This window comes from Rhinatrema bivittatum, chromosome 2, assembly GCF_901001135.1.
Source record: "Rhinatrema bivittatum chromosome 2, aRhiBiv1.1, whole genome shotgun sequence".
Taxonomy (NCBI): Eukaryota; Metazoa; Chordata; class Amphibia; order Gymnophiona; family Rhinatrematidae; genus Rhinatrema; species Rhinatrema bivittatum.
Window position 1 is genome coordinate 462,885,623 of NC_042616.1, and position 22,774 is coordinate 462,908,396.

The window sequence follows — 22,774 nt, forward strand, 5'->3', positions numbered from 1 at the left end:
CCTGCTGGAAAATTTGTAGAGTTAAAACATAGAACACACTCTAATGGCCTGAAAGGGGCCACATTAGTTAGTCAATTTGATCTATGACATCCTCCATTATCACAGAGACTTGTTTTTAGTTGCTCAAAATCCTCACTTTTAAAAAATACTTCAGGTGTGGGTATGTTCCCAATATGCTCCTCTATAAAGACCAAGGCAAATAATTCATTCAGTTTTTCAGCTGTTTCCAAACCATACACCAGCAGGGTTTTGATGCTATGATTTTTTTCAGAACCCACATTGATGGTGGTGCAAACTTTTAGGCTTTGTTGTAACTACTTCTTTTAGTTTTTTTTAATTAGTTTCCTCATTATATCATAATCTCCCTTTTTAAAGTTATATACTACTATAATAATTTTACTTAAAGTCCTTCCTCCAGTGATTATATCAAACCTGATTCCATTATGATAGCTATTGCTTAAAGACCCCATCATAGATCATGCACTTCACTGAGGACTAGATCTAGAGGAGCTGCCCCAATCATTGGTTCTAGGACCACCTGCTCACTGAAGCAGTTATTTATGGCATCTAGAAACTTAACCTCTCTAGCATGTCCCCATGAGACATTGACCCAATCACTGGGGTAATTGAAATCTTCCATTATTATTGTTTTGCCAGATTTCTTTGCCTTTATAATTTCTGCTAGCATTTCAATCTGTTTCTTAATTGTTCCCAGGTGGCCGATAGTACACCCCCACTGCTACATCTTTTACCTGTCACACATGGAACTGCTATCCATAAGGATTCCACAATGCATTTTCTTTCCTGCTGGATTTTTATCATGCTTGATTCTATGCCACCCCTCCACCATTTTGATCTACACAGTCATGCCAAAATAATTTATTCCCTGCAGGTGCCAACTGCCAAGAAGGACTTTTGTGTCTGAAATTAGCAGAGCACCCCCTCCCTTCCGCCCCCCCCCCCCCCCATTACATTTTTCTGTGGAAAGCAGCTTTAGTTGTTACTTTCTAGCTTTTGATCTAAATAAAGACTCATTGAAAGAAACAGTTTTATAGAAAAGCCCTCTGCTATTATCTTGGCAAATCCTAAAAGAGATTTCTGACTACATAGTCAAACTGAGGAGTCAATGCAGAGATGGTAACAGAAATACCAGGAGTAGAAGAGAAGCCCTGGTATTACTGAATCAACATCTTCCAAAATCTAAATTATATGTGACAGGGCTCTGCCAGTTATCGTTTGCTCCCAAGTATTTTTCCAGTAATGGGCTGTAGGAGGTGTTTTTGATATTTAGGATCCCCCCCCCCCCCCCACACACACACACACCTTTTGGGGGGAAAGGCCTGAGTGGGATATAAATATCCCCATGAGAGTACTCAGTCTTTAGAGGTTTAGGAGTTGATGAGAAGAGGAGTAGTTAGAGATTCACCCAGGATCTCAAGTTCAATTTTTGGAGCTATTGAGAAGAGTTTGGGACTTGGCTGTAGGATTCTTTTTTTTTTTCTCATCCCTGGAGGTTTAGACCTACAGTTGGGGCTTTTGGAATTTTTGAAAGTGAGAGAGGGTTTTGGAAGCAGACTGGTTCATCCTGGATGATTGGGCATTCCCCCGGGATCCTGAAGGACTGAATTCAGAGGATCTTTTTTGCCTGAACACAAGGAGAAGCAAGAGTAAGAAGAAGTATATTTTTGGACTCTTCTACTTGAGACATCTGAGAAGGGTTGAACTCTTGTACTAGCGATAGCTGAGACCTTTTTGACTCAGTTTGGGACTTTTCTAAAGTTTTGAGCTTGGGGATAATTTTTTCATCTGACCAGTGCATGCTGGAAAATCACTCCAGTTGTCCTACCATTACTGGGAAGGATATATGTGACATAGATGGAGGTGAAGGAGAAGGGAGATTAGTGAGAAGACCTAAAATGGACAAGGAGACAATTGCTTTCTTCACTTTAATATTTTCTGCTTTCTTTGATGTTCTCAGTCTTGGCTTGAATGCTCATATTTAAGTTACAGTAAGCAGTTTAATTTGAACACCATCAAGGACTCCGTCTGGTCATTTTCTCTAATGCCCCCAGCTGAATGGATGGACCTGGGGTGAGTGCCGCCTAACCCTTTTTGTTGATTTGCTCATTATTGCTCCTATTTTGGGTCTTGCTGTTCTTTTGGAGCCTCATCCAGCTGGAGGGTGAACCTTTTGTATTTGCCAGTGACTGACCACGCCAGGTGCTCAGAATGATTTTCTTTCCCTCACTGGTCTTGGATCCAGACCTTTAGCCCTCTAGTTGATGGAAACTACACAAATAAGGGACCGGCTACATGTAGAAGAGCAATGGTAACACCTCATGTCTTACTCTAAGGCTCTTGTCTCCAGAGGGCACAGATGATATTTTGACTACATCATCAGGTTTCAAATGCCTCCCTTCAAATACAATTGCCTTAATAGGATGCAGTAACCCTGACTGTAATTCGCCTTGAGCTTGCATCTCGAAAGGCAAATAATTAAATCTAAAATCCAAAATCCAGTTTAGGGGGGTCAGTTAACCTCTTTTCAGCTGATGCATATCTCCCAAACCAGCAGGGCTCTGCATATGGAATGCAGCCCTTTCTTGCAGGTACAATTAATCAGAGGAAAAAACATGCATGGACAGAAAAGATTTTCATTGGCTCATAAATATATTTCTTAGTTGAGTTACGACTTGCTAAATACTGTGTGACTATGTCTCTTCTGAGAACTTCTTTTATTTATTTTTCATTGCCATTACTTTCTTAATTACTCCCTTTCCTATTGTTCCCACTGGTTGGGCCACGGTGATTTTCTCAGCACTTCCAGCCCTTTGCCATCCCTAAGTTTATGCCATTACTTAGTGCCGCAACCCAGTTAGTGTCAAGTAATGATAATTTTACTTCGCTTCCTTTTGATCCACACCTATTGCCATCTGCCAAGTTCTAACCTTAGTCCTGCTTGCAGGAGGCAATAGCAGCTAAGGAAACGGCAGCCAGACTGTAGGCCAAAAAGAGATTTGTGCTGTGTGACAGTCTTGCTAACATGTGGCTACCTCTTAAATTTCACCAATCACTTGATGCTGTTTCTTAGTGCTATGTCTCTAATAACATTTAACTTTCAGTCTTTTAATTCAGAATATGTGAAATGCACAATAGTACCGGTAAATCTTATACCAGCCTCAAACCAAGCAAACTCCAGTTCCAGAGAGGGAAACAACATGCCTTTTTTGCCTGACATATGGCTACTGCACCAGGAATATATGTCAATAGTTTGTGGACATAGTTCTAGCTGAATTACATTACGTCTTTCTATGCTTTACTCTATCTTGATTATCTGTATATTAGAAGATGATTTAGTCAAGATTGTACAAGAGATGTTATGCTGCCTTACCAAAGCTGACTTATTACTAAAGATGGTTAAGTGATTTTTTTTAGATTAGCCATTGGATATTTCAGAGAGATTTGTATCTGCAGAGGAGAGGCCCAGGACGCTGTCTCCTCCCATTTAACTGCTAGTACACTAATACATTTGGCACACTAGCTGTTCAGTATACCCTTTCAGGTGTTATTAGATGCAGCTGAGATAAATTTTATGCACCTTTGTAAGTACCCTGTAAATAGCTCATTAACACTATATTTTTACATGTTTAAATAGGCCACTGTATTAAAAATGTACTTCATCATATTATTTTTAATGTGACTTATGGATGCCATGTTAGCAGTTAAGAGTTATTCAATGCATAAATGTAATGCATTTTAACATACATTAACATGAACATTAACTTTAATGCACTTTAGTACATAGTCTTTAGTGCACTGACATCCTGCTGCAAAGCTTTTGCTATTTTTTATTAGATGTGAGAGGTTTTGCTATTGCTCAATTGTTTCTGATAGCTCCATAGGCTATGATTTGTTTAGATGTACTTAGGAAATTCTTCAGGTTTCAGTTTTAAAATGATAGGGTGGAGTTCTTTAAGTACTCTAAGTCTAAGGTACCTGCCCCCTGGGTTTTCCTGGGGATTCAGGGAGAATCATATCTGATGATCTCATAGTGGACACAAGAATGGATAAGGTCATGTCTAAAGCCAGAACAATGCTTGGGTGCATAGGGAGAGGAATGGTCAGCAGAATATTGGAGGTGATATTTTTCCTGTATAAATCCCTGATGAGACCTAAGCTGGAATAGAGACGTGCATTCGTTGGGCCATTCATTTCATGGGTACGCACAAATATCACGGATTTATAGTACAGGCGTAAGAACGGATGGTATGTGCGTATTTTATTAACAAGTTACATGCATACCATCCATTCTTATGTGCAAACTATAAATTCATGAGGTACGTGCATACCCACAAAAGTAATGAAACAAATGGCCAATGAATGCACATCCCTAATTTGGAATACTGTGTAAAATTCTGTAGACTGAACTTTCAAAAGGATATTAACCAGATGGAGTGAATCCGAAGGGTAGCTACTAAAATGATTAATGATCTTTTTTTTATAAAACATATGGGGATAGGTTTAAAGTTCTAAATATAAATACTGTAGAGGAAAGATGGGACAGGGGAGATATTTTAAAACATTCAAATTATCAATGGATAGGAGGCAGGCCTCTTTCAAAGAAAAGGAAGTTCTAGAATTGAGGGGTCATGAGATGAGGGTGATAGAGGGTAAACTCAGGAATAATGGAAGGAAATATTTATTTATAGAATGAGTGGTGGATGCATGGAATAGCTTCCCCAAGGACAGTATCTGAATTCAAAAAAGCATGGGACAAGACGTAGGGATGTGAATCGTTTTTTGACGATTTAAAATATCGTCCGATATATTTTAAATCGTCAAAAATCGTTAGGGCCACGATACAATACCAATTCCCCCGATTTATTGTCAAAAAATCGTAAATCGGGGGAAGGGGGAGGGCAGGAAAACCGGCACACTAAAACCCACACCCGACCCTTTAAATTAAATCCCCCACCCTCCCGAACCCCCCCCCCCCAATGCCTTAAATTACCTGGGGGTCCAGCGGCACACTAAAACACCCTAAAACCCACCCCCGGAACACTAAAACCCCCTAAAACCCACCCCAACCCTTTAAATTAAATCCCCCACCCCAAATGCCTTAAATTACCTGGGGGTCCGTAGCGGCGGTCCGTAGCTTAAATTACCCCCGGGTCCGTAGCTAAATCGGGGAAAGGGGGAGAGCAGGAAATCCGGCACACTAAATCGTGGTGTCTTCAGCCGGCGCCATTTTGCAAAATGGCGGCGGCCATAGACCAATACGATTCGACGCAGGAGGTCGTTCCGGACCCCCGCTGGACTTTTGGCAAGTCTTGTGGGGGTCAGGAGGCCCCCCCCAAGCTGGCCAAAAGTTCCTGGGGGTCCAGCGGGGGGCCCTGGAGCGATCTCCTGCCGCGAATCGTTTCCGTACGGAAAATGGCGCCGGCAGGAGATCGACTGCAGGAGGTCGTTCAGCGAACCCTCGCTGAACGACCTCCTGCAGTCGATCTCCTTCCGTACGGAAACGATTCGCGGCAGGAGATCGCTCCAGGAACTTTTGGCCAGCTTGGGGGGGGCCTCCTGACCCCCACAAGACTTGCCAAAAGTCCAGCGGGGGTCCGGAACGACCTCCTGCGTCGAATCGTATTGGTCTATGGCCGCCGCCATTTTGCGGTGGCCATTTTGCAAAATGGCGCCGGCTGAAGACACCACGATTTAGTGTGCTGGATTTCCTGCTCTCCCCCTTCCCCTGATTTAGCTACGGACCCGGGGGTAATTTAAGCTATGGACCGCCGCTACGGACCCCCAGGTAATTTAAGGCATTTGGGGAGGATGGGGGATTTAATTTAAAGGGTCGGGGTGGGTTTTAGGGGGTTTTAGTGTGCCGGTTCATGATTTTAACGATTTTAACAATACTCTAAACACCCAAACGGCGACGATACGATTCCCTCCCCCTCCCAGCCGAAATCGATTGTTAAGACGATCGAGGACACGATTCACATCTCTACAAGACAGGGCATCTCTGACAGAGTGATAAGGATTATAGAGCTGAGTAGTTTTGTAGATGAGCAGACTAAATTAGCCATATGATCTTTTTTCTACAACTATGTTTCTAGAATCCATTTCCTTACCAACACCTCTGTGAGCCACAGATTTTTATAAATATCATGAAATAACCCCATTGTTGATTTTTCCTTTTTTCAGAGGCTTTACAATCAAAAACATTATTAAAGGTAGTATGTACTTTGCTATTGGAACAGACTGCTTTTTAGTCTGTTTTAGTTCATAACATCCAATCTTTCTTTTTTTCTTACATCGTACCAATATTGACAATATCAGTTCTCTTTTGGGATCACCAGGGCATGGTCTTGCAATTTCATTCTTATTTTCATATTATAGAAGGATTTTAGAATATATCAAGTATTAAATGCCCAAAATTTCATTTGGAGGAATAAAGTAAAGAGGTCTCCTTTAAAAAAAACAAAACAAAAAAACCTGTCTATTTCAAATCATTTATCATATTATTGTCTTTCCCCTTTTGTGCTTACTTATGTTATGTTTAGCAATTTTTCCATTCTGTAACTTTGCTTTTTCAGCAATCGATTTACAGTGTTTGTTCCATTCTTTCAGCTTGCACTGTTGATCCATAAAAACATTTCTCTTTTAACTGTTTCATCCTTTATTACTTACTTAGCTTGGCTTGGACTTTCTGTTTCCATATTTCTTGCTAGATAACACTTGCATTCCTGGCATGAGGCTACAATAAATGGGCATGAAAATTCAACTGCTCATTGGCTCCTTGACCAATACAGGTTTCAGATGCATTGATGGTGGAGAATGCAGAAGCTGGCACCACTGCTGCTTGCACTGTACCTCTTCTTTGGATATATAGTGGATATCAATTTCCATTGATATCAATACACAAACTTTCACAAGCTCTTTGTTTTCCAAACCATAAACATTCCCACACAAATAGAGCCATTGCATTATTAATTCTTTTTTGTGATTCTAACAAATTTCTGTCTGTTCTATCTATTTTGCCAGGTACCTTCATCATCCAGGTAACAGCGACAGATGCTGATGATCCTACCTATGGAAACAGTGCCCGGTTAGTGTACAGTATTCTCCAGGGACAACCGTATTTCTCTGTGGATTCAAAAACAGGTACTTTATTTCAACAAGGAACTTGCTTAAAAAAAAGTGGGTGATATTCTATTGAAAATCCATATTATTTACCAGTGCCCAGTGAACCAGTCTTACATGCAAGGAATTATTAGAGTGGATTAACAAAGTAGTTAAACATGGGGGCAAGAATGTGAAAAGCAAGTATTACTGCAAAACTCAAACAGGAGTTGGCAAGTGCCAATCAGTTTGCCCTAGTAGACTATTCAACATGGAAAAATGTGTAGGTAGTGCTATAATTAATTGGTATTACAGAGATTGCTAAAACTATTTTACAACATGATCTTTTTTACAGGGCACTATCAATGGAGTGGTCAGAAACATCATCCTAAATTTCCAGAAAAGTTTTGGAATCAACCAAGACAATAAATAATTCTTCACCTTCTGGTTAATAACTTTTGACATGCCATAAACATTCATAGCTCATGCAACACACAACATAGGACACGGATCTCCATAATAATAGAAAAATGACGTTTGATCATGTTAGTATGTTGGAGGCACTTAGCACCTACCTTTACAGTAGAGGAAAAAATTAAAAATTATTATTAATACAAAAGATTCATGGCAACCTCTGAAATATCAATCTGCTACCTATTCTAAGAACATATACTAGAAAAATAACAGGTTTTTTTTTCATATTACTTCTCTTATAAATTTGGCAACATGTGAGGGAGAGGCAGCATAATATTTCACTGCTGCTTACATTTCAGAAGTTTGATGTGTAATTTTACTATTTCTTACTTTTTAAAACATTTTTTCCTGAGAGCCCTACTGATTTCTTTTACTTAAATTAGATGGTAGAGGTTTTCTTTCAGCAGTACAAATGTTACTCCTGTGAACAGTTGTTCCCAGGGCTAGTATTTTCTTTAATTAAAAGAACTCACATGTCTGGAAGAGGTGGATGGCCTTTTAAGAATAGTTGAAGCAGCCTCTTTAGGGTTCAGTTAAAGCTGCAAATTTGGAGCCTTCAAGGTTGGCTGCACGGCCCAGTACAGGCAACATGTCAGTGGTAGGAAGAGGCAAACAGCCTGAGCAGTGGTGAAGGCCGAAGCAGGAGCAGATTTTCAGGGCATAGCAGCAGGCTTTGGTCCACTTTGGTGGTATGAGTGGCAAATTATGAAAACATAGTTCTAGCTACAAAGATTGCATTGGCAGTTGGGGAGATAATGGTTAAGAGTTGGGATATGCTCAGAACAATGAGTGGTGGTGGCATGCATAGGTGTCCCATGAGTTAATGTCAGTGAGGGAATGCGAATCCAAAAACACATGCTGGCAGTACAAGGTGGGGGAGAATTTGTGCTCGGGAGGCTATTTTAGGTCAAAAGATCACAAAAGGATAATAGCACACATGCTAGGGTATACTAATGATAAAATGGGTGCCTGCCGATGTCATCAGCAGCCTTTTAGAATGTACCTTGCAGCCAGCTTTGTTTGCATTCTTAAAGGATTCAGAGAATTTAAATTCATCTTCTACTTGGTCATGTAAGTACAAGTGAGAGCTTGTTTTGAAGGGGGGGTTTTTGTTTATTTGGTTGGGGTTTTTTGTTTGCTTGTTTTTTTTGTTTTTAGAGTTTTTCAATGTTACTATTTTCAAGACTCCTTTAAGAGGCAGATATTCAGCAGGCGAGTATCCAGGTAATTGTATGCAGGTATTTAGAGGCACTTAAAGGGTTATTTATCAAAATGCGATGTGAGCTCACCGCATGCATTAGAGAGTTATCGGACACGATAACTCCCTACCACACTCGATTACTACCATATCATAGTGGTAAAATTGAAATTAGGGGAAGGGGTGGAGATAGGGATGAGTTTGGGCATGGTTAAGGCAAATGAAGTGGGGGCGCCGCTCCGGGCGATAATGTTTTGGACGTTATCGCTGGCAGTAGCACAGGTAATAACACCACCTTTTGTCGTGGCACTATGAGGGCGACTGCAACTGCGGCAGGCAAAAGCGCACCACCGCGATGCGACCAGCTGCACACTCTCGCCCCTCACCTCTTTTGATTTCACACGTCGTCATTCTACTGAAATCATTGGAGAATGATGAATCCCCCTGTTAGTTAGGTAAGTCTGCCAGTGAATATGCCAGGTTAAAGTTTCCCAGATAAAGTTATTTTTCTGACCAAACTTGCCTAGCTAATTTTAGCACCAGCTAAATTTTAACAATAACCCCGGAAAACCTCCATCATCAACTCCTTTTTTTTTTTTTTTTTATTCTGCTTAAAATGTGTGTGGATAATGAATTACCCATGCAAAACTGAGCCAGAAAAATAGGAGGAAATTTGTAGTTCTCTGCTTTTGTCTGAGTAACTCCAAAAGTTAATAGGACAAAGTCTTTGAATATCAACCTCTAAGGTGTTTGAAATGGAGCATTCCTTTAACCCAAAAAGAATATCTTCCTTTATAAAAATATATTTTTCTAGAGAAAGATAGTGTTTTCGTTTATTCAAACACCTTGCATTAGGTGAAGGGACTCTAGGAAAATCGAGAACTGTTTCTTTATTGTGAGATTTTCCTCTAATTTGAATAAATTGTACTAATTGAAAAGATTATACGATTCTCTATTAAAGAAACAAAAAATAAGATGCTAGCCTCAGAAATTCTTTTGACATTTTCTTGAATAACAATTTGCACAGATAAACATTACTGATTAATTGTGTTCTATAAATGATCTTTCTTTAGAAGGTGTGAAAAGTGCTTGGAGGAGTAGCGTAGTGGTTAAAGGCATGGGCTGAGTACCGCAGAAACCAGGACTCAAATCCCACCCACTGTCACTCTTTGTGACCTTGAGCAAGTCATTTCACCCTCCATTGACTCAGGTACAAATTGAAGGCTTCATTTACTAAGGCTTTTTCCCCATTCTGTGTCTATGGGGAGAAAAAGCCTTAGTAATTTTCAGACCCTTTCAGGGTAATTTTAAAAGAACATGCGCGCACCCATAAACGTGCGTATCGGTGCACGAGTGGAGAGATGCTGCAATTTTAAATTGTGTTCGCAAGTACGCACATATCATTTAAAGTACTCCTCCTGCGCATATATCGGCTAGGACTTTAGCGGCTTTTACATACGTATGCAGGCGAGTCGCTCATGCATGGGAAACCCCAGTTTTTCCAAGGAGTCCATCAGTTTGTCCAGTTCATATCGAGCTCTTCAAGTCCCCTCTGGTTCTTCATCCTTCAAGCCTCCCACTGGATCCAGAAGTGCTTCAAGTGAGAAAAATGGATAACACAAAATACTTCACAGAAAATACAGAATGCAGCAGAAGAAAAGAAGCAGGATACACAACCCAAAATGCAATGGGGCAATCTCTTTACCTCCAGAACAATCTCCAGGGAATGCATGCACGCACACACTGGTAGCTGGCAATTGCATGCTCTGAGTAGTCAAGGGAAAAGAGAAGTAGGAAGATATTTATATAGAAGGTGGTAACAATTATACTTAGAAACGAACTAAGAACGCAAAGGTAAGATACCCAGAAGAGGGAAGATATACAGAAAGTAATGTCAAAGGTTTTTCCATGAATAATGCAATGATATGGCACAGAACATGTCAGACTTACCAGATTTGGGAGGAGAACCCATCAAGAGTAATCCTCTGCATCCCAGATTTGCTATTGATTTGAATAGCAAATATTTTTATTTGCCAGCCTGACCCAATTGCTACATGTCTCAGCCTCCTCTTGCAATTAGAAGGGAATTTGTAATATGCAGGGATGCTCAGCATTTCAGAAGTGACGGCCAAGCTGGTCAGAGGTCAGCGACTATCCTTCTACCTGTGGGAAGAGGAATAGAAAGGCCTGGGAGTGGAGGGAAGGGGAGTAGCACTTTAGAAGAGGAGAAGGTAGCCCCCAAAAGGCAAGAGGACAGGGCAAGAGGGCTAGGGGAGAAAACAAGAGGAAGACTGAGCGGAGGACTCAAGGAGTGATTGGGTGCCAGTGGGAATTGGGATATAAAGAGCCAGCTTTGCCACTTTAATCCACCTTATGAGATAGAGCAAAACTGTGGGCATTACAAGGACTGTGCAAGATGTTGCACAAACATTTGAAAATTAATGGATTGGGAAATGAGCAAATGAGCTCAATATTTCCCTATTGGCATAATTTAATCACATAGTTGCAATGTTTTTATGCAACTGTATCTGTCGATCTATTGTGACATTTTACCTGCATTAAGCCTGTTGAAGTTCATATTCAGTAAGCCTGCAAGTGGACATGTTATCTGGCCAGAATACTTGTCTCAGATATTCAGCAGGATAAGCTTCCCGCTGTACATAGTCACCTAAAGTTGTCTGGCTCTATGTAACCATATAACTTAAAAATGTATCCGATTCACAAGTTGGTGATTCCATTCCCAAAGGAATGATTTCCAAAAGCTAGGTTTTTTGTTGCCTTGCTTTTTATATTTAATAATTTTCTTAATTTCTGCTTGTTTAAAATCTTTTTTTCTTAATCTGGTAGCTATTATAATTGCACTAAGTTTGCTGATTTCAAATTTTCTTGCCTCTTTATTATTCTGAAGTAGAGATTTTGCTGATCCTAGGCTGCTTTGCCCTTTAACTGTTAATAGAGTGCTTTTGAAAAAATGTGCATATCCCTCATTTCAAATTTTAAATAGGTTATGTTAGGAAAAGGGAGGGCTGCTTCCATTGCAGAATCTGTTTTTAGGGGAAATCCTACCACTTTTCTGGAAAAAAAACCTTTTGAGTAGCATTTAAGAAAGTGCCTGACACTTAAATATGACAAGGTAATGGCTAAGGCCAGAGGGATGCTGGGCTGCATAGAGAGAGGAATAACCAGTTGGAGAAGAGACATGATAATAGGGATGTGAATTGTTTTTTGACGATTTAAAAAAATCATCAGATATTTTTTAAATCATCAAAAATCGTTAGAGTCGCGATACAATAGAAATTCCCCCGATCCATTGTGAAAAATCATAAATCGGGGGAGGGGGGAGGGCGGGAAAACCGGCACACCAAAACAACCCCAAAACCCACCCCGACCCTTTAAAACAAATCCCCCACCCTCCCGAACCCCCCCCCAAAATGTTTTAAATTACCTGGTGGTCCACTGGGGGGGTCTCGGCGTAATCTCCCGCTCTCGGGCCATCGGCGCCATTTTGGCTGCCATTAATATAAATGGTGCCGATGGCCCAATTAAAAAAAAAAACCCACCCGACACTTTACAATGACCCCCTTAGCCTCCCCCACCCTCCCGACCCTCTCCCCAAAACCTTTTAAAATTACCTGGTGGCCCAGCAGGGGCGCGGGGAGCAATCTCCCGCTCTCGGGCCATCGGCTGCCACTAATAAAAATGGCACCGATGGCCCTTTGCCCTTACCATGTGACAGGGTATCTGTGCCATTGGCCGGCCCCTGTCACATAGTAGGAGCACTGGATGGCCGGCGGTGGACCCCCAGGGACTTTGGCCAGCTTGGGGGGGCCTCCTGACCCCCACAAGACTTACCAAAAGTCCAGCAGGGGTCCGGGAGCGACCTCCTGCACTCGGGCCATATTGTCAGTATTCAAAATGGCGCCCACGCTACCTTTGCCCTCACTATGTCACAGGGGCCAACGGCTGGCCCCTGTGACATAGTGAGGGCAAAGGCTAGCGGCTGCCAGTACTGAAAATGGCGCCGGCGCTAGCCTTTGCCCTCACTATGTCACAGGGGCCGACCGTCGGCCCCTATGACATAGTGAGGGCAAAGGTAGCGCCGGCACCATTTTGAATACTGGCAATACAGCCCGAGTGCAGGAGGTCACTCCCAGACCCCCGCTGGACTTTTGGCAAGTCTTTTGGGGGTCAGGAGGCCCCCCCAAGCTGGCCAAAAGTCCCTGGGGGTCCAGCGGGGGTCCGGGAGCGATCTCCTGCACTCAGGCCGTATTGCCAGTATTCAAAATGGCACCGGCGCTACCTTTGCCCTGTCACATGGTTAGGGCAAAGGGCCATCGGCGCCATTTTTATTAACGCAGCCGATGGCCTGAGAGCGGGAGGTCGCTCCCCGCGCTCCCGCTGGACCACCAGGTAATTTTAAAACCTTTTTTGGGGGTTCAGGAAGGTGGGGGAGGGTTTTTTGATTATCGGATCGGGCGCAGCCGATAATCAAAACTCAAATCGGGCTGGGCGATAAAAATGTTAAGATTTGGATCAGAACCGGAACCGATCAGATTCCGGTTCCGAATCACATCTCTACATGATAATTCCACTATATAGGACATTGGTGAGACCTCAACTTGAGTACTATGTTATGTTCTGGAGATTATGTATCAAAAAGGATAGAGGCAGGATCAAAGTGTTTCAGAGAATTGTGACCAAAATTATGTGGGGGTCTACACCAAAAGAGTTATGAGATGAGACTAAAGGATCTAAATATGTATACACTGGAGGAGAGGAGAGATGGGTGATATATATAGACTTTTACATGCCTGAAAGGTATTAATAATGCACAGGAATCAAATATTTTTCGATGGAAAGAAAAATGTTGAAAAAGGGGTCATGATAAGAAACTCTAAGGAGTTTGAGTCAGAACCAATATCAAGAAGTATTTCTTCATAGAAAATGTGATGAATGCATGGAATGCCCTCTCATAGAGGTGGTGAGGACCAGGATGATAATGAAATTCAAAAAGGACATGGAATAAGCCCAGAGGATTCCTAGTGGATAAATGATGGCGACAAAGAAAAGGGTAACCCATGTTAATATGAAAACAGCAACAATTACCCTAAGAATAAATTTAAAAATAAAAAAAAATCTTGCTGGGCAGACTGGATGGGTGACTTGTTTCTTTTTCTGCTGACATATATTATGGCTATGTTTCAATATAAATGGTTAGATTTTAAAGTTATCTGGCCTTGTGTGGCTAGATAACCTGCCACTTAGCCAGATAACTTCAAAGATATCTGATTAAATGGCACTGTCAAATAATAATAATAATTTTAAAAAAGTGACTTTCAGGCCTGTGGCCTGATTCCTGCCTCCTTCCCATTGATCCCATACATGGTCATACTGGGCCATATACCCCCATCCCCCGCCAAACCCCTCATATGAAAAAAAAACCATAAAATGGTCAGGTCAGCACACTATTCCCACTATTCCCACTATTCCCCTTTCCATTTCTTTGTAAATTAAAATATTGACTCTCTCCTGCTCCCCCACCCACCCACAACCACTGCAAATCCTGGTTACTCTGCCTCCCCACCCCCAGACCGCCACCCTCCCACCCCGGACCAAGAAATGCCCAGCCAGGAGTGAGATATGTACCTACTCACGCAGCACTTCCATCGCAAACTCTGACAGAGAAATACTGGAAGGGTAAGCTACCCCTCAGTTTATGTTTCCAGCACTGATCAGATAGTAGCTGCACTGGAAGCACTGGGAGTGGGTGGGTACATATCTTGCTCCGAGCTGGGCATTTCTTAGTCAAGTGGATGGGGGGATTGGCAGACAGGGTTTACAGTGCTTGTGGGTTGGGGGAGGAGCTGGAGAGAGCCAGTAATTAATTTTAAAAACAAATGGGGTGGGGGTGAGATGGGGGTGGTGATCTGAGCATTTTATGTTTTTGTTTTTTTTGTTTTTTTTTCAACATGGGGTGCACAGCCTGGCAAGGCAAGGGGTCACAATTTGAAACTCCAGGGAGGAAGACTTAGAACCAATGTCAAGAAATATTTCTTCACTGAGAGGGTGGTGGATGCCTGGAATGCCCTTCCGGAGGAAATGGTGAAGACTAAAACTGTGAAGGATTTCGAAGGGGCATGGGAGAAACACCATGGATCCCTAAAGGCTAGAGGATGGGAATAAATAAAAAAGCTTAACCAGCACGGAGCGACAGCTACTACCCTTAAGAGAAACGTGGGGGTAGCCTGTACGGAGCGGCAGTAACTACCTTGGGAAGCTTGCTGGGCAGACTAGATGGACCATTTTGGTCTTTTTCTGCCGTCATTACTCTGTTACTATGTATGAGATTTTGGAAAGGGGGCAGAATTGGGCTACAGGACTGAACTGTCACTTTATATAAAATTTGACATTGCCTTTATAGTTGAAAATCAGCTAAGTTAGTTGAATAATTTCACCCCTCCCCAGAACATCCTTAGAATGTCTATTTTTTTAATGGCTATTGAATATGGACCTCTTTGTGTGTACTCTAAGGAACCCTTGGTTCCTTACCAGAAGGAGTGTACCAACTAGCTGGGAAGAATTAGAGAGTGATTTAAGACAAAGGGGTTGGGTTTTGCTCCCTTATGCTCCCTTTTGCTCCCTTATAGCATTTATTGATTTACAAACAGCTATTATGAAAATAGTGATTTTAATATATATGGAGATAATTAATGTATGTATGTGTAGGTATACTTTAAGACTATTCCAATTTGTAATAATAAATATAATAAAATTTAATTATTATATGCATATTTGAATGGATTAATGTATTTATAATTTGGTATAAAATGTAATATGTAATATTGCTATTACCCCCAATCTGAGAAGGGACATAATGACCCACAACACTAGCTAGGCGAAGGAAACACCAAATCCAATTCAGAATTGTTCTCAGCACCTTTCTCTAGGTATCCTGAAAGCCTTCCTTCTTCTGTTTCCTTCTTCCCCATCTACCCCTCCAGCAAACAGAAAATACCAATATATTTCCATTTCCTGATCTTTTTCCTATAAGAATGTGACACACCCTCCCATAGCTCCGTAAATGTGACCAACGCAGCAGCCACTTCCACCACCTTGAGCTTCTTGACTGACTGGCTCTGACACCACAACATCACCCAAGCGAGATGAAGAAGAGCTAGATGATGAAGAACTAGAATCAGAACTATTAGATGAATCCTTTTTTTCCTCCACAAAGCTTCTCTTTTCTCCTGCTCATCCTAATCCCCCACCTGTATAGTTTTTCCTATTACCTAACCAGCATGCTTCTCCCTCCTTTGCAGAGGAAGTACTGACTGAAGAATCCACAACTTCCTGCCAAGCCTCCAACCAACACTGACTATGAGCTGCAGACATGTCTTCACCATGTCCTGCCACTTACTCACTAGACTTAGAAGCCATCTATCCCATTATAGATATCCCAGTCTCCTGCCCAGCAGTCAGTCCTGCCACAGTCAAATCAAAATCATGGTTGTGGTGCTGGATAATATCTAGCCTGAAGCGTCCGGAAGACCCAGCATGCCACACTGGAGATGTCTGCTGATTCCTCCAGAACTTCTGTCACGAAGGCCCTGGACTATCTACTGCCGCGGGTTCCGTCTGCAGACCACTGTCACCCTGTAAAGATAGATCTCACACACATACACACACACACACATCCCCAAGACATGCTGTTGCGCCGGAGGTGGACCCTTGGGCCGAGGTGGGGTTGATGCTACCCACAGGGCAAACCCTACAGGTCCCCTCCATTGGTAGGCAGAGCTGGCTGATTGACGGAGGCCGGCTGGAGCTTCGCCAGTACCAGCCCTTGTTCCCGGCAGGTTGAGCCCTTGGGTACCGGGGACAGCTGGTCTTAGGTGGTCCTCCATCCAAGGTCTTCCTGGAGGTGATGAGTGAATCAGCCAGGGGCCAGCAGTGGTGACGGAGATTGGAGAACAAGTCCAGACTAGGCTGAGTCCATGAGACCGGGTGTCAAAGGGAACTCGGAGCAGACAGGGGGCACCTGAGAAAGAACAGGCGGGACCTGAAAGGCCAAGTCCAGAGTAGATTCAGCAGAGGTGTGGTAGAGCAGACTAGAATCAGGGCAGGTGGCAGGCAAGGAGATGTGGCAAACAGACACGGGTCAAACCGGAGTCAAGCAGAGGATGGTCAGGCAAGGCAAAGGTCAGTCCTGGAGTCGAGCAAGAACATAGTCAGATGAAGCAGAGGTCAAGCCAGGAATCAATCGAAAGCATAGTCAGATGAAGCAGGGGTCAAGCCAGGTATCAATCAGAAGCGTAGACAAACAAGGAAGATGCGGAACTGAGGAGTAGGAACAGGTACCAGGAGCAAGGCAAGATCAGGAATCAGGAACACAGACGAAGCAGGAACAAACCAGGAATGCAGGAAACAAGCAACTAAGCACACAAGTGTGGAGACCTGTTGCCAAAGCAGGGAAGCACTGGCTGGGCCAGGCCTTATATACCGGGACCCAGTGATGTCATCAACCGGGGCCTCGGGGTATTTCCCGCTGCAGCCCCTTTAAAGGTAGCCCGGTTATGTGCGCGTGCCTAGGGAGAGGCATGGCACGAGATGGCGGCATCTCCCCGTGGACCACGCAAGGAGGCCCACCGCAGAGCTGGGGCATCCGCGGAGAAGCTGGGAGCAACAGCAGCATCCCGAGCATGAAGGCGGTTACCCACAGCTGCAAGAGAAGTGGAACCAGGCACTGGAGCAGGCAAATGGGCGTAAGTGGGCCTGACCGTGGGCCTGCAGCGGCCGGCACCTGCAACACCTGCTACCCAGAACTAGGGATGTGAATCGGGCTTCGGACGATTGAAAATATAGAACGATATTTTCAAAATCGTCAGAAATCGGGGCTCCCGATAAGAGAACCCCACGATTTTGTTCCTGGAGTTCTCTTATCGTTTTGGGGGAGGGCGGGAAAAATGGCACACCAAAACAATCCCTAAACCCACCGTGACCCTTTAAAACTGTTCCCTTAGCTTCCCCCACCCTTCTGAACCCCCCAAAAACTTTTTACTAGTACCTGGTGGTCCAGTGGGGGTCCCAGGAGCCATCTCCCACTCTCGGGCCGTCGGCTGCCACTAATCAAAATGGCGCTGATGGCCCTTTGCCCTTACCATGTGACAGGGTATCCGTGCCATTGGCCAGCCCCTGTCACATGGTAGGAGCACTGGATGGCCCAAGCCATTTTTAAAGATGGTGCCATTTTTAAAGATGAAATCCCCAACTCAGTGCCCTGAGGACATCCCATCAAAACCCCCCATGAGGTCTGCAAACCAAATAAATTCAAGCCAATAGGGAGGGAGCCCACTTCAATCGTTAAATACCCATCCACATTCCCCACACCAGGAATAAAACATTCGGTGGGATCTCCACCCAGTGATGTCATGTCCGTGTTTCCCACATTGACAGATGAAGCCAAACTTCCAGCAGAACCTCCACCACGCAAGCCCACCCTGATGTTTGATCCAAGAGCCAATGGGGTAAACCCGAGGACCTGTCCCCCACTTGCTGTAGCAGACTCATGTCCTTCCAGAAGCAGCAAAGCAATATTGGGCTGGGTGGATGGAGAAGGCGCAGGCAAAAAACTGTCTTGCAAACCACGACCTTGATGTGTGCGCCTGTCCAAAGGACCTCCTACATGCTTGGCCTTGTTGTGAGGCACAGTCAGCGTCACTGCCATTCTGGATGATGGCCTGCCATCCCAAAACACAGGAACCATCTGCACCACTTAACACCCCGACAGCAGCTTGCTGTCTCGTAGCCACAACCCACGTGCCCACAACCCAAATGCCCAGACACGTCAGAAGGTACAGACACTATTCCCCTCTGACTGCAACCTACTCAGGCGTGACCATGACTCTTCTTATTGTGCTTATCAGGCAAGCTAAGGGATTCATTCAAAGCCGCTACCCTATGGCTATAGGTTTGCCATCCCCCCCCCCCCCCCCCACACACACACACACACATACTCTATAGGCCTCCTGACCAACCAGAAGAGCCCTATTTGATTCCACCAGCTTTTTGCTCACCACACCATGCTCCACAGGTGCCTGGCCAGCCACTCCCAAACCTATGCTTTCCCCTAGCAAGCATAATAAAAGGTGAGCCTAGAAGAGATGCAAACAGAAATCCTGGAGGATTGATAGACACATGGAGACAGAAAAGTAAATTGGAGTAACAGACAGAAATTAGTTAAGGACATATGTTTTATGTTTATTTTTTTATTAGCAAGTTCATAATCCAGTTCAATTGTTCCAGCAAATGAGGCATATGCATAACTAGATTCTGCCAGATGACAACTCATGTAAAGAGTAGATAGTTCAGGATAGTAGGTAATAGGAGGTGGGAAGAAGAAGAAATTTTGTTTTGTTTTTCATTTTGTTTTCTTGGAGGGGAGGTTCCTCCAAGAATTTTGTTTTGTCTAATCTGTATTTTGTTTATTTTGTTAAAAGAAGAAATACATATTAACTCCCTTCCCTCTCAAAAAACAAAAAAAGAAAAGAAACGAGGCCTCCCAAGACCTCCCATGCCCCCCACCTATCCCTTCCACCCGAAAAAATGCCAGGGCCAGAATCTACCCCATCTCCCATTTACCTGGTCTGGGGGGGATACGACGGTGAAAGCTCAGCATAGGCTGAGATCGCAGTGATCTGCCATGGCCCAGGCCTACACAGGCTGAGATTTCAGCCTAGGCCTAGGCATCAGAACCTGGTTTTCAGGTCACTTCAGAGGCCCAGGCCTCAGGACCCAGCTTCTGGGCCAGGCCCTGGTATTGGGCATGGGTTTGGGTTTGGGTCGTGACTCAGGCGTCGGGACCAGGCCTCATGAAAGGGTTTGGCATCAGGCCTGGGTCCTGGCTGAGGCCCCCAGCATTGGAGTCTGGACTGCAATGCTGGATCCTCAACGAAGCAAGTAAGTTTATTCAATTTTTGGGGTCTTGGCTGAGGCCCCAGCATCAGGCCTAGGCCTTGGCCTAGACCGTGACTTCATGCTCTGCTTAGGCCACTGTTTTTGTTTTGGACCATGGCTTATGCCTAGGCAAGGCCAGGCCCTGGTCCCAGCGTCATACTCAGGCATGGGCTGAAGCCGCTGCTTTGCGCCTTGGCCTATCCCCTAAGTGAGGCCCTGGCTTAACATTTTTTTGTTTTCAAAACAAAATGGAAAACCCATTTTGTCGGATTTTTAATCATTTCGCTTTGAGAACATAATGAAATCAAATACGAAATTTAATCTCATTTCCTATTTTGTTTCTCCCGAATGCCCATCCCTAGTAGGTGGTGTGGCTAGACAGAGACCACAGGACTCAAAGAACCAGATGATCAAATATTTCAAGAAGAAGAAAGGATGCCCTTAGACTCCAGCTGTTTTAGCAAGAACAGCAGAATTGTGAGATTTCTTGCACACCGTTACCATATCAGTACTTTTCTGGAGACAAACTCAGAGAAGCCCAAACAGAAAATACACACAGATATACTTGAGAACACAAGAAAATGGTGCACAGAGTGAAGCACAAGTAAAGACTACAGAAATTTAGTGCTCACCTCTTTAGAACTGAAGATCATCTATATTTGCCTGGTGATTTTCTGAGTAAGAACTGAAACCTGCAACAAACAAAGGGCCTGATTCATCAAGGCATTTTCCCATAGACACAGAATGGGAAATGCCTTAGTGAATCAGACTCAAAGAGTGAAAATATTTAGAGAAAAGAAACATATTATTGGTTTAAGAAATTTGTTCTATAAATTTGTGTTGATCATTTGAATAAAAAGGTATCTGATTTTTTTGGTTTGGTGAATTTTTGTACTTTCAAGATAAAAGAAAAATAATTTAAACTCTTGGAAAACCCTGAAAAGAGAAAAGAAAATAGTTAATAGTGAAAATTAAACAATTACATGAAATATACTTACCTATTGAATATTTCACTCGTAGATGTTAAAGGTATTCCTAGAAAGTATTTAAGGAAATTTTACTTGTTTTCAAAATAATTTTTCTTCAATTTGTCATCTTTTAAAAAAAAATGTATTGAATTTGAGAATTTGAGTTAAGATATTTTTTGTGAATTAACAAAATGTATTTCAGGAATTTATTGTTTTTGTTTTTTTTCTACAACCAAATCTTATGGCACTTCTCTACCTCCAGAGAAACCATTTGTATTGTTAATAATCACAATACTGAAAAGAAGTATTCTTTTAGTGTGGCTGCCATTGGAGAAAAAGTGAGGGAGTGACAGTTTTTTTTTCACTTTGGCCCTGTAACAACTCTAACGCTCTCCCTTTCCTGTTCCACCCATAGGGATTACAGTATTAATATTAGGACAAGATTAGAAAATAAAATGGAGGATCTCATCATCCCTCTGTTTTGATCCATGGTGTGAATGCAATGCTGGTCACCCCATCTCAAAAAAGATATAGTGGAACTCAAAAAGGTTCAGAGAAAGGCGATAAAGAGATGAAAGGGCTACCCTATGAGAAAAGGCTAAAAAGATTAGGGCTCTTCTGCCTGGAGAAGAGATGGCTAAGAAAAGGGATATGATAGAGGTCTATAAAATCGTGAATGGGGTGGAAAGGGATAACAGGGAAGAGTTATTGACCTTTTCAAATAGTATTAGGACTAGAGGACACTCCATGAAGCTTATAGGTAGCACATGTAAAGCAAATCAAACAAGGTATTTTTTCACTCTTCATACAATTAAACTGTGGAATCTGTTTCTGGAGGATATGCTGAAAGCAATTAGCATAGCTGGGTTTAAAAAGGGTGTAGACAAGTTACTGGAGGAAAATCCAGCCATATGGAACTGGGAAAGCCACTTCTTATGAGCAAGAAGTATTGAATAGAGATGTGAATTGGAACCGGAATCGGTTTGGATTCCGGTTCCGATTCACATGTGGGTTTTTTTCATCGGGCCGATCGCGGTTTTGTTTATCGGCTGCGCCCGAGCCGATAAACAAAAAACTCACCCGACCCTTTAAAACTAATCCCTTAGCTTCCCCCACCCTCCCGACCCCCCCAAAAACATTTTACAGGTACCTGGTGGTCCAGTGGGGGTCCCGGGAGCGATCTCCCGCTCTCGGGCCATCGGCTGCCACTAATAAAAATGGCGCCGATGGCCTTTGCCCTTACCATGTGACAGGGTATCCTTGCCATTGGCCGGCCCCTGTCACATGGAGGGAGCACTGGATGGCCGGTGCCATCTTTAAAAATGGCGCGGGCCATCCAGTGCTCCTACCATGTGACAGGGGCCAGCCAATGGCACGGATACCCTGTCACATGGTAAGGGCAAAAGGCCATCGGCGCCATTTTGATTAGTGGCAGCCGACGGCCCGAGAGCGGGAGATCGCTCCCGGGACCCCCACTGGACCACCAGTTACCTGTAAAATGTTTTTGGGGGGGTCGGGAGGGTGGGGGAAGCAAAGGGAATAGTTTTAAAGGGTCGGGGTGGGTTTAGGGGTTATTTTTGTGTGCCGTTTTTCCCGCCCTCCCCCAAAACGATAAGAGAACCCCCACGATCAATATGGTAGGGTTTTCCTATCGTTTCTGGGGAGCCCCCAATTTCTGACGATTTTGAAAATATCGACGATATTTTCAATCGTCCGAAGCCCGATTCACATCCCTAGTATTGAATATATTCCTTGGGATGTGACCTGGCTTGGCCACCGTGTAAGACAGGATGCTTGGCTTGCCAGACTTTTGGTCTGATCCAGTATGGTGGGTTTTTTAAATATTCTTGTGTTCTAGCTATAGGACTTTTGTGTTTAGCCCAGGCTTTATTCAATTCCTTAAGGGTGAATTTTAAAAGCCCTATGCGTGGCCAATCAGGGAAGATGAGTGAATAACTGGGCCCTGCGTGGGCTGTGCAGAATTTGACGCACGCAGCCACACTCGTATCTCCCAGTACGCGCACTGAAAGGATTTCTTAAAAAGAGGCAGGCCGGGGGGGGT

The 22,774-nt window shown here is 43.5% G+C and overlaps 1 protein-coding gene across 1 annotated transcript in view; it reads left to right on the forward strand.

The window, feature by feature from the left end:
• CDH20 (cadherin 20) overlaps positions 1-22,774 on the forward strand; it is a 400,608-nt gene that overhangs the window by 253,278 nt on the left and 124,556 nt on the right. The window contains exon 5 of the mRNA XM_029590479.1: positions 7,042-7,161. Within this exon, the coding sequence (XP_029446339.1) occupies positions 7,042-7,161 (120 nt within the window). The remainder of the gene's footprint in view (positions 1-7,041; positions 7,162-22,774) is intronic.